Source organism: Danio rerio, chromosome 6 (genome assembly GCF_049306965.1).
Source record: "Danio rerio strain Tuebingen ecotype United States chromosome 6, GRCz12tu, whole genome shotgun sequence".
NCBI lineage: Eukaryota > Metazoa > Chordata > Actinopteri > Cypriniformes > Danionidae > Danio > Danio rerio.
The window spans coordinates 1,390,670-1,404,340 of NC_133181.1; the positions used below are offsets into that span (position 1 = coordinate 1,390,670).

A 13,671-nucleotide genomic window follows, 5' to 3' on the forward strand; every position below is an offset into this window, starting at 1 on the left:
ATACTGTCAAACACACGGCCGCCATCCAACAACAACTACAACACATGATAGATCATTCCCAGTTAATTCCAGAGAATCTAATCACAGCATGTTCCTTTCTGCAATAGAGCTTGAGCTTTAAAATGGGGAAAGGATCCAGTAGACTTGTTTCTGCATGACTTTGTTGTGGTGACGGGACGATTGCACAAAGTGACGCCAAATTAGAGGTTAAAAACTATTTATTAAGCTAATAAAATGCTCTTCTATGAGTTTGACACTCTGGGAAAAACACTGATGGAGGTAAAAAATAAAAGCATCAATACAATAATACAGCTTTGCTTTATGTATATACTGTATAGTTCCCACAGACTTAGGTTGATTTCACACCAAAGATTAAATAAATAAATAAATAAATAAATAAATAAATAAATAAGAATTTGCATGAGTAAATTACCTACAAAGTAAATGAAAATGTACGAATAGAGGTGTATTTGCACCGGGTGGCACAAATCAGTGGCGAGAGTTGGGGCTCTGTTTTGACGGTCCATGCGCAAAGTGCAAAGCACAGGGCGCAAACGCTTTCAGGGTGTGTCAGAATCCACTTTTGCTCATTTAAGGACGGGAAAATCCGCTTTGCGCCGTGGTGCATCGTCTAAAAGGGTTGAGCTTATTTTCTGAAGGAGTTATAGGTGTGATTTAAGAATAAACCAATCAGAGTCTCATCTCCCATTCCCTTTAAGAGTCAGCTGCGTCTTGCCATAAGCGCATTTGCATTTACATGACGTAAAGTAAGTGTAGGTGGAAAAACTGAGCATTTCACTAGCAAGAAAACAGTTAAACAGAGCATCTGCAGCGCCAGAATGAGAGATAAGGCATCTCATAATCTACTTTCACTTTCACTCTCTTGAATAGGGAAACTTTGTACGCACAGACATCAATTAGTCTATAAATAATTAATTTTGTTTGTTAAGCGCAAATATTTGTTTCAAAACTATTTCTAAATTCAGTTCTAATCTCCAGCAAATGAATAAATGAACAATAATAACGAAGTGTGCTCAAAAACCAAAAACACATGCTGTGCCCCATTTGGTCTAAAACCTGCAGGTGGGCAAATCTAAGCTTGTTTTTAATAAAACAAATATAAATATGGATATAATAAATAATATTGCTGATAATAATAACATTATACAAAAGCAAATTGTTATGAATGAACTGAAAAAGCCTTCCGAGATGAAGAAGGCATGAAGGCAGTGATTTTTAAATTTATCTAGGCTAAAAAATAATATGTTTTGTAAAATATTAATCCTTTATATTTATATCCTATATAGATCCATATTATTTTCTATATATATCCATAATATTTTAATTATTTTTCATTTGTAAAGATATTTGCGTACTGCTCTACATCTTGTGTGTATTAAGCTGTGTGTAAGTGAGGCACATAACTAACGCGCTCTGCGCTGGAGTTTAGACCGGGTTTGTTTTGGTCTTTTGAAAAATCTATTATAGTTTCTCAAAATAGCAACGCAGTGCGCCTCAGAACGCCTTCCTTTTTAGACCAGAATGCTTATGGGCGCACATATGAGTGCTAATGCATTTGCTATTTAAATAACATGGCGCAAAACGTCAAAATGATTCCTGCGCCAAGCTGAAACTAGCAAACAACAATTGCGTCGCGCATTGCACCACATTGCACTGAGTGTATGATAGGAGACTTAATGTTGCTTTTGAATTTATTTTTTACATAATTTAAATTAATTATTAAACCGTATACACCCCGATATATTGACAAAGCAAGAAAGAATGAGAATAAAAAAGGTGTGCGTTTGTGTGTTTTAAAGTGTGAGTGTACTTGCATGGTGAGAGATGTGTGAAGAAATCTATTGGCTATAGTTTTGCGTTTTTTCCACACACTAAAAATTACAATTCAGATGGCTATTGTTCAAAACAAGGTTCAAAATGAGTAAACTGTCTTTAAAACAGCTAAACTTAATTGAGACTTTTGCCAAAAGGCCTAAAACTAATGAGACAAACATAGCTTCCCCACTTGGGATGTAGACTGCAGTCTCAGGCCCAGCTTGTGTCTCATTCATTGGACAACTCTGATCGGGGTGGTGCTGGATATGTTCAAATCTTTGGATAAAATCCTGCAGGCGCCCCTGGCACAAACCATGCAAAATGTGCAACATATTTACATCAAAAAAGAAAAAAAAATCAAATATAATCAAATATAATAATAATAAAGTCTTTCATGCAAGTTAAAGAACTTGAGTCGAAAATTTGCATGAGGTGAAAAACATCCTGCGAGTAATCTAGAGCTAGTGAAAAGATCTGCATGATTACAATACTGTGTCTATATATTTCATTAAAACTTTGCATTAGCCGGAAACAGTACAGAAGACACGCTAATTGTAAATGGAAATTGTTATTGTACCTAAACATTGTGTTAAATTTGGTCCTAATAAATTAATTTAACTATTTACAACCCGTTGGTTGGTTTTGTCAACAAGTTAAAGTAAAAATTTAAGAATTTGCACAAGTAGATTGCATAAATGCAAATGCAAATGCATGAACAGAGGAGAATTTGCAATGGATGGGACAAATGTAAAATGCACAGCGTGTTTATATTAAAACCTACAATATTTATCTCAAATGAGTCTTCCATGAAATTAAAATAAAAATTCAACTTGAGTGGAAAATTAGCATGAGAGAAATACATTCTGTGAGTAATCCAGATCTAGTGACAAGATCTGCATGTTTACAATACTGTGCATGTGTATTTAACTTAAAATTTGCATTTGACAAAAACAATACAGAAGACTAGCTAATTAAACAATCATTTAAATGAAGATTGAGTCTTCCATGCATATGTAAAAAAATTAATAGCATGGAAAATTTGCATGAGGCAAAAAACATCCTGTGAGTAATCTAGAGCTAGTGACCAGATCTGCATGTTTGCAATACTGTCCATAAGTATTTAATTTAAGTTTTGCATTCGCCTGAAACAACACAGCAGACACGCTGGTTGTCAATGCAAATTGCATTGCATCGTATAATTGAACTAAACATGTACAAACCTAAATGTGGGGTAAATTCGGTCCTGTTAAATTAACTAATTATAACACAGTGGTTGGTTTTGTCAATATTAGAATATACAATATACGACTACAACTCAAAACTACCATCAAAGACAGAGGTTTTATAATCAACACCATCAACAGATCAACACAAAGTTTTCAATAACACACTGTGAGATGGAAGAGATAATTAATGCATTTCCTAACCTAAGGACACATGGAAAGCAGCCGCAGATGGAGATAAAGGGGAAGTGGTGCGTCAGATTTACGTTCGCTCTGTGCTGGTCTTAGTTAAAGCAGTTAGAGATGCTGTAACATCAGCCATTGTGGTGTTTTATGCACTCGCGGCGATTCAATTATTTGTTTGTGCGAGTCAGCTGTGCGGCGAGTGATGATTCACATAAATTCAGCCGTGAATCCCACAGGATCTCCGACGGTTTCTCTCTGACTGATGTTCTTCCAGGGAATGATGGTGTCACCGAGTGTTGAAGAAATGTTTTGATAAATGTGATGCCATAAAAGAAATGGCTGCCAAAATGCCATGGCAGGAAAATGCTATTAATTAGATTAAACCTGATTCTTTCTCTCTTTGGAAAACTTCCTCTCTTTATTTGACTTGTAGCGGCCAAACGTCAGTCCTGTGTGCTCTGTAGGACATTTTACATGACTGGATCATGTCTTTATTTACTTTAAATGTTCAGGTGCTGTTTTATGTTATACAAGGAAAACTGATTCATCGATTCGGATAATAATATTAAGTTGGTTTATAGGTTTAACTAAAGCCGATATTCAGTTTAATGTTGTTGTTTTTATCTGTTTTCTTTGCATTGCTTACATTGCATTACACTTTGCATTGGTGAAATACTTTTAGAAACAGCAAAGCTCTTATATATATATATATGAAGTCAGAATTATTAGCCCTCCTGAATTATTAGACTGCTTGTTTATTTTTTCCCCAATTTCTGTTTAACGGAGAGAAAAAAATTCAGCACATTTCTAAACATAATAGTTTTAATAACTCATTTCTAATAACTGATTTATTTTATAAATAATATCTTTGTCATGATGACTGTAAATAATATTAGACTAGATATTCTTCAAGACACTTCTATACAGCTTAAAGTGACATTTAAAGGCTTCACTAGTGTAATTAGGTTAATTAGGCAGGTTAGGGTAATTAGGCAAGTTATTTTATAACAGTGGTTTGTTTTGTAGAATATCGAGAAAAAAATATAGCTTAAAGGAGCTAATAATTTTGTCCTTAAAATGGTGTTTAAAAAATTTATAACTGCTTTTATTCTAGGCGAAATAAAACAAATAAGACTTTCTTCAGAAGAAAAAATATTATCAGACATACTGTGAAAATTTCCTTGCTCTGTTCAACATCATTTGGGAAATATTTTAAAGAGAAGAAAAAAATTTAAAGGGGGCTAATAATTCTGACTTCAACTGTATATATATATATATATATAAATCTTACTCATACCTTAGAAACGGTATAGCAGAAAGTGTTGATGTTTTTAAAACCTTGACTTTTCCAAACCGCGGTATACCTTGAACACGGTTATTGTCCCATGCCTAATGCCAACATGATCCACACATAAGCTAAAAGCTTGATGAACCTTTTGCTGACAGCGATGAATGTTTTCGTCTGACAACAGGTTTAGATCTTTGATTTCATTCTATAATACAAAACTTATTTTTCTATGAAGGTTTGAACTTTGAGAAAAGTGTGAAAATGTTGATGTGTGCCTGGGAAAAGTGTATAAAGTGTGTAGTGAGGGGTTTTACAGCCTTAAAACATCTGTGAGAATTGTAAAAAATAAAGCGGAATACTTCACCAATTTTACCTATTGCAGGTTATTTTAACAACGTAACTTTAATGAATGATGAGCAATCACTGTACGACAAAATATCAGACAAGATATGCTAAACATCCCTCTTTGTGGAAATCCAGCAGTTGACTCTGAATGGACAAAGAAAATAAACTGAAACTGATAATATTCATAGACCTGGCAACCCAGCCAGAAAGTGATTACTATTCTCTTAAACACACGGGATGAAAATCCACAAATGGTTTAAGCACAATTTTTTTATTTAGAGCATTAAATGTGCAACTTTAGATGGAAACACAGCTACAGACACAGATTCAATCCACTCTCACACACACACACACACACACACACACACACACACACACATGTCAGACAGCTGAGTGCCTGATGCACCAAGAGTGAATAAATAATGTCAGTTCATTTCTGTCAAATTAAAATTGGCACACACACACACACACACACACACACACACACGCACACACACACGCACACACACACGCTCTCTCTTAGAGAAGGTTATATTGCTTCTCTATTCAGTTTGTCTGCTGCTCGTTCTGTTTGAATGGCGTGTGTCTGTACAGCAGCTCAGTGTACAGTGATTAGATCTCAGCATTATAGAATCTGCTGTGAACAGTGAGCTGGTTATATGTGCCTATTAGACTCCTGAATACACTATTTACTGCGCTTTCTCTGATAACAGCAGGTTTGGGCAGGATGTTGAGTAACAGAGACAGATCTTCAGCCGCAATAGAAGCCAATGTCAAATGTGAAGTGTTTCTCAACTACTTTTTTTCTCCTTGAAACTTGCATGAACTTTTTTTCTGGAACGTGCACACAATTAAACAGGTGAATATTGCTGATGTGTTGTCTGTGTAAATGAATACAATCATCAGTTGCATCAGCTTCATGTGCCGTACATTAGCTGGATTTTCCCTGTGTTAATGCACATGTAAGTATTGCACGAGAAACAAGCGATGGAGATGCCAAATTTTGAAGAAAAACATGCTTTAATTTGCATGATTGCTTTACACTCTTGAGGGCTCAGGGTTAGGGTTGTGTTGGGGTTAGAGTTAAGGTGTAAAACGCTTCATGTGAATAATGGAAACACAATGATGGAGACGCATTTGCAGAAACATTCTGATGCAGCGAACATTACACCAACGCATGGAGACCAGCATTGAGACCAGCATAAAACTAGCATTGAGACCAACACTGAGACCAGAATTGAGACCAGCAAAATCAGCATTGAGACCAGCAAGACCAGCATTGAGACCAACACTGAGACCAGCATAAAACTATCATTCAGAACAACATTGAAACCAACAAGATCACCATTGAGACCAGCACTGAAACCAGCAAGACCAGCATTAAAACCAGCAAGACCAGCATTGAAACCAGCAAGACCGGCATTGAAACCAGCAAGACCAGCATTAAAACCAGCAAGACCAGCATTGAAACCAGCAAGACCAGCATTGAAACCAGCATTGAGACCAGCATTGAAACCAGCATTGAGACTATTAAAACCAGCAAGACCAGCATTGAAACCAGCAAGACCAGCATTGAAACCAGCATTGAGACCAGCATTGAAACCAGCAAGACCAGCATTGAAACCAGCAAGACCAGCATTGAAACCAGCATTGAGACCAGCATTGAAACCAGCATTGAGACTATTAAAACCAGCAAGACCAGCATTGAAACCACCATTGAGACCAGCATTTAAACCAGCATTAAAACCAGCATTGAGACCAGCATTGAAACCAGCATTAAAACCAGCAAGACCAGCATTGAAACCAGCATTTAAACCAGCATTAAAACCAGCATTGAAACCAGCATTGAAACCAGCATTGAAACCAGCAAGACCAGTATTGAAACCAGCAAGACCAGCACTGAAACCAGCATTGAGACCAACATTAAAACCAGCAAGATCAGCATTAAGACCAGCATTGAAACCAGCAAGACCAGCATTGAAACCAGCATTAAAACCAGCAAGACCAGCATTGAAACCAGCATTGAAACCAGCATTAAAACCAGCAAGACCAGCATTGAAACCAGCATTGAGACCAGCATTGAAACCAGCATTAAAACCAGCATTAAAACCAACATTGAGACCAGCATTGAAACCAGCATTAAAACCAGCATTAAAACCAGCATTAAGACCAGCATTGAAACCAGCAAGACCAGCATTGAAACCAGCATTAAAACCAGCAAGACCAGCATTTAAACCAGCATTAAAACCAGCATTAAAACCAGCATTAAAACCAGCATTGAGACCAGCATTGAAACCAGCATTAAAACCAGCAAGACCAGCATTGAAACCAGCATTGAAACCAGCATTGAAACCAGCAAGACCAGTATTGAAACCAGCAAGACCAGCACTGAAACCAGCATTGAGACCAACATTAAAACCAGCAAGATCAGCATTAAGACCAGCATTGAAACCAGCAAGACCAGCATTGAAACCAGCATTAAAACCAGCAAGACCAGCATTGAAACCAGCATTAAAACCAGCAAGACCAGCATTGAAACCAGCATTGAGACCAGCATTGAAACCAGCATTAAAAACAGCATTAAAACCAACATTGAGACCAGCATTGAAACCAGCATTAAAACCAGCAAGACCAGCATTGAAACCAGCATTGAGACCAGCATTGAAACCAGCATTAAAACCAGCATTAAAACCAGCATTGAGACCAGCATTGAAAACAGCATTAAAACCAGCAAGACCAGCATTGAAACCAGCATTGAGACATTGAAACCAGCATTGAGACCAGCATTGAAACCAGCATTAAAACCAGCAAGACCAGTAATGAAACCAGCAAGACCAGCACTGAAACCAGCATTGAGACCAACATTAAAACCAGCAAGATCAGCATTGAAACCAGCATTGAGACCAGAATTGAGTTCAGGGTTCTTGTTTAAAATAAACTCAGTCGATTTCTCTAAATAAGATTATCAGACAGATATAAAGTCACACAATTGACAGCACACATTTACAACTAAGCAGGAACAAGACGGATATGATTCAGCAAGCAGCAACCTCATGGGTTTAAATCTCAGAAATACATGAATGATAACGCACACACCTTGAAGGCAACTGAAGTCACTTTGAATTAAAGCCAAACGCATGAATGTAGATGTAAGGAGTGCTCATCATCAGACGTCTCGGGTTTATCTCCCCAATGCACAGATCCTTCATCCAGAAGCTGAAGTGAAGATCCCTCTGTGTGTCCAATCAAAAACAAACAAACATTCATTAAAACTACAACACGACTTCCTGGTTCTAGAATGATGATGTCACATCCTGTTTTCTTGTGAATGCACCTGAGATGGATGTAGCAAGCAGTGCCCAAGTTTCAGGAGTATAAATGAATTTAAATTATTATATATATTAATTATTCTGGTTATTGTATTTTAAATACAATCATTGATATTACATTACTCTCAAATGCTCTTTGTGTTTGTATTTTACTCTTCTTTTTCACACTTCTTGTATCTCCAATCTCCATTCAGGGTTCCTGCAGGTCTCATCAAGTCAAATTTAAGACTTTTAACCCTTGAAAATATCTTTTGGCCAACATTTTGTATTGAATAATATGCTGCATGGCACAACTCTATTAAACTCTATCCACCCAGAGGAAACCCACAGCAACACGGGGAGAACATGCAAACTCCACAAATTGAGTTTTGTTTTCAAGCTTAATGTTGTATTATTAAAATGTGTATCTTCGGTTAACGTGATTTAAGAGAGCATCCATATTCTGTGTGGCACATGTAATGCATTATTTTCGCAGATTAGTTTTGAAGAATGCTCCTGTTTTGGCAGCTTCATTACATTTCACACGACAATAAGCTCAATGAAAATGTGATCCTCGTGATACGAACCCTTTAAAGTAGTCTGTGGTGTTCTTCAAACACGGACTCTTCCTTTAAATAATGTGTCTGTGATAGAGACGCTTCATTATTCAGCATGTTCTTATTAATGAACATTTGATGGGCTCTTCCTCCTCCAGGAAAACAGCCCTGCACAGGCCTTCTGTGGTGAAAGTGCAAGCTTGTTTTCATTCAAAGCAAAGCGTGCGCTCCTCTGTGCAGCTTCAACACTTGTTTGTTGTTCTGTCTCTCTGGAGCACAGAATCATGGGATGCATCATGACTACAGGAGGTGTCCGAGAAGAAAAGACACACGTGCAGGAGAGAGTCAAGAGGTCTGAGGTCAGCACATTTCATCATCAACACAAACACCTGTGGATGTTCAGGTGGGTTATTGATCAACAAGATTCTCAGTGTCACACACACACACACACACACACACACACACACGTTCTTATAAACTGTAAAAAAAATGCTGAGTTCCAGACAATCGGTTTGTGTTGGGACAGCATGAAGGAATTTAATTAGCTTATTTGTTTTTGCAAGTGTAAGTGGACTGAACATAAAACAATTAAGTTGTCCCACAAACAATTAAGTTGTTTCAGCTTCATTTAAATAAGTCGTTCGAACAAACCGCAGGACTTGTCATCGCTGTAATAAGGCCTGTCACAATAATCAATATATGGACTTATCGTACAACACATGAACATGACCCAGCCATTTTTGGTGATGCAATATATTTTCACCGGCCACTTTATTAGGTACACTGTCCAACTGCTTGCTGACAGAAATCACGTGGCAGCAGCTCACTGCATTTAGGCTGGTAGAAATGGTCAAGACGATCTGCTGCAGTTCAAAGTGAGCATCAGAATGGGAAAGAAAGGGGATTTAAGTGACGTGGCATGGTTGTTGGTGCCAGACGGGCTGCTCTGAGTATTTCAGAAACTGCTAATCTACTGGGATTTTCACGCACAACCATCTCTAGGGTTTACAGAGAATGGTTTGGGGGATATTTTCTTGATAAATGAATGAATGAGTGTGTGTGTGAATATTTTTGTATGGGTGTTTCCCATTGCTGGGTTAGGGCTGGAAGGGCATTCGCTATGTAAAACATATGCTGGAATAGTTGGTGGTTCATTCCACTGTGGTGATCTCTGACATAGAGACTAAGCCAAAGGACAATGAATGAATGAATGAAACTTGACTAACTAAGGTAGATAAATTCCCAGACATGGGTTGCAGCTGGAAGGGCATTCGCTATGTAAAACATATGCTGGAATAGTTGGTGGGTTATTCCACTGTGGTGATCTCTGACATAGAGACTAAGCCAAAGGACAATGAATGAATGAATGAAACTTGACTAACTAAGGTAGATAAATTCCCAGACATGGGTTGCAGCTGGAAGGGCATTCGCTATGTAAAACATATGATGGAATAGTTGGTGGTTCATTCCACTGTGGTGATCTCTGACATAGAGACTCAGCCAAAGGACAATGAATGAATGAATGACACTTGACTAACTAAGGTAGATAAATTCCCAGAGATGGGTTGCAGCTGGAAGGGCATTCACTATGTAAAACATATGCTGGAATAGTTGGTGGTTCATTCCCCTGTGGTGATCTCTGACATAGAGACTAAGCCAAAGGACAATGAATGATTGAATGAAACTTGACTAACTAAGGTAGATAAATTCCCAGACATGGGTTGCAGCTGGAAGGGCATTCGCTATATACAACATATGCTGGAATAGTTAGTGGTTCATACCACTGTGGTGATCTCTGTCATAGAGACTAAGCCAAAGGACAATGAATGAATGAATGAAACTTGACTAACTAAGGTAGATAAATTCCCAGAGATGGGTTGCAGCTGGAAGGGCATTCGCTATGTAAAACATATGCTGGAATAGTTGGTGGTTCATTCCACTGTGGTGATCTCTGACATAGAGACTAAGCCAAAGGACAATGAATGAATGAAACTTGACTAACTAAGGTAGATAAATTCCCAGAGATGGGTTGCAGCTGGAAGGGCATTCGCTGTGGATAAATTGGTGGTTCATCCCGCTGTGACGACCCCAGATCAATACAAGGACTAATCCAAAAAGAAGAAGAAAGAAAGAAAGAATAAGTAGATAAAGTCATAGTCATTTTTTTACAGTGTGCATTATATTTCCTCTGATTTCTTATTTCTTTATTCTAATTAAATATAATTTTAAAGCATGAAAAAAAATCCATATTTTCCAAATGCATGTTTGTTTCTTGTCTGTGTGTGATATTTATCTTTTCTGGTTATATATTATATGAATGAACACACTAAATGTAATATAATACCTGCTTTTTGATCTATGTGACATATACACAGTTGACACAGGTAGAAGATTATCACAGCTCTCGTGGTCCGAGTTACACATAAAACTGAAGGCAAATAATCCCTACACATTGACCAGCTCACCTTTGTCACCTGCGGACGGATATTTCCACAGCGACTGTATTTCAGGTAAATCATTCTCACTTGGCACAACTGACCCCTCAGCGGCAGGATCTGCAGCCTGGAAACTGTCTTGTGTCAAGCTGATACTCAATTGTTTGTTTTCCAAGAGCACGTTTACTGTATCCTTTGATTTAATGCAATACAGAATACTGCAAACATCAAATTTACCACGCAGACACACAAATTGTTGGTTTTGGTGGTTTATGAGGACTCTTCATGGGAGTAATGTGTTTTACCAACACAATCTCACGGCAATTGGTAACTTTTTCATTTAGTGACTAATTTGTACAAATTCGTACAATCTAATTCGTACATTTTAGTACGATTTGCGTATCCCCCAATGACGGTTGGGTTTAGGGGTGGGGTTAGGTGCCACGCCTCCTTTTTAAAATCGTGCATTTTCTTACGACTGAACTCGTACGAATTCGTACAAATTAGCCACTAAACTGCCAAAACGTAAAATGATCTCGTGAGATCAGGCTGGTTTTACACACAGTATGTTACCCCTGAACATAAAGGAAACCAGTAGTAAATTTTCCACATTAAAAAAATGTCAAGTTTGGGCGGCACAGTGGCTAGCACAGTGGCCTCACAGCTAGAAGATCACTGGTTTGAGTCCCAACTGGGTCAGTTGGTGTTTCTGTGTGGAGTTTGCATGTTCTCAACTAAATTGGCATCCACTGTGTAGAACATACGCTGGAATGGTTGGTGGTTCATTCCGCTGTGGCAACCTCTGAGTCTAAGCCGAAGGAAAATGAATGAATGAAGTCCCTGTTAATGATGATTTTAAACATTTTTTTCAAGACCCAAGGTGTGACCAAATAAATAGGTCAACCTATGTCATTATACACAATTGTATTTTTGCATTTAAGATTTTTGAATTGGGATGCTTAATCAGACATGCAAAATAAAATAAAAAGCACAAATGTTAAGTGATTTTATACTTGAAAAAGGAAAACAAGATTCTCTTAAGGCCCTTTTGACATATTGGTAGGCCCACACGGAATCTGCGCGCGCAGAATTCCGCAGATTTTCCACAGATTTTCTGCAGAATTCCGCAGATTTTTCGCCCATTATTAATTCTGTTTATTTACTTGAGTAAATGTGTAAATCTGAATTTATTCAGTTTTTATTCAGTAATTTATTACTTTTTATTTAATATATTAAGGTTTTAGTTATGATACTCCGCTGGATACTCCCAAAATAATTCCGCAGAAATCCGCAGATTTTTACCAAAATTCTCCGCAGAAATAACAAAAAACGTCCACAGATTTCGTCTGGCCCTGCATATTGCTCTTGTTTTTAAGCTTAATGTTAACACATTTAAGAAATAATTTATATCTTAGGTCAGGAGTCACCAATCTCAGTCCTGGAGGGCCGGTGTCCCTGCAGGGTTTAGCTCCCACTTGCCTCAACACACCTGCCTGGGTGTTTCAACTACACCTAGTAAGACCTTGATTACTTTGATCAGGTGTGTCTGATTAAGGTTGGAGCTAAAATCTGCAGGACACCGGCCCTCCAGGAACAAGTTTGGTGACCCCTATCTTAGGTAATCGTGCTTCTCAAGTAAATATGCAATTTAGTAATGCTTAGATAGTCTCTATATGGAAAACAAAACATAAATTGTTTTAACAGCATGAAAAAAGAATCAATTATTTTTGCAGATGCGTTTTATTGAGTTAAGGTGATTTTTGACAAATTTCACAGGAGTTTCAAGTTTCACAGGACAATAAACTCAATGAAAAGATGATCCGTCATCACAAACTATTTAAAGCAGCATCATTTTTCATTCATTTTCCACAGTGGAATGAACCACCAACTATTCCAGCATATGTTTTACACAGCAAATACCCTTCCAGCTGCAACCCAATATTGGGAAACACCCGTACACTCTCATTCTCTCTCACACACACACACACACACACACTCCAGTCAGTCTAGTTGATCAATTCCCCTATAGTGCGTGTGTTTGGACTGTGGGGGAAACCGGAGCACTCCACTATAGTCTTCATAAACCACCAAAACCAGTGCACACACATCTGGCATTACATCACAATGAGAATTCCCAGCGCACGGTGCAGGTATTGGAATGTAAATCAAGCGCTTTCCATTTGAATAGCACCGTTACCTGTGCATTCGGGACGCAGACAGCGGGCGCCTGGGGTTCAGCGACTCTTACACGCTCGCTTCATTTCATAGGGCTTGTAAACACGACGCCGAATTGATGTTATCAATTGTGATGTTGGCAAATAGCGCCGTCGCTTGCACCTCTGTGTTTATCTGCTCGCGCACACCGCCACCTGCTAAGAGGTGTCACACTTTAATGAAATTGTTTGAATATCCCCGGCGCGTTGCTAAGGAACAGCGCTGGCGCCGTAATGCGCGCAGATTTCTGTCATCAAATAATGATTAGGGACGAGCGGA

The 13,671-nt window shown here is 38.1% G+C and overlaps 1 protein-coding gene across 3 annotated transcripts in view; it reads right to left on the bottom strand.

The window, feature by feature from the left end:
* zeb2b (zinc finger E-box binding homeobox 2b) overlaps positions 1–13,671 on the bottom strand; it is a 231,619-nt gene that overhangs the window by 173,575 nt on the left and 44,373 nt on the right. For 2 of the 3 annotated variants that reach the window (XM_073953095.1, XM_073953092.1), the window contains exon 1: positions 7,975–8,172. In XM_073953095.1, the coding sequence (XP_073809196.1) occupies positions 7,975–8,017 (43 nt within the window). In that variant the 5' untranslated portion in view covers positions 8,018–8,172. Of the gene's footprint in view, positions 1–7,974; positions 8,173–13,671 lie in introns of those variants that run through there. The other variant, XM_073953093.1, reaches the window with a different exon arrangement.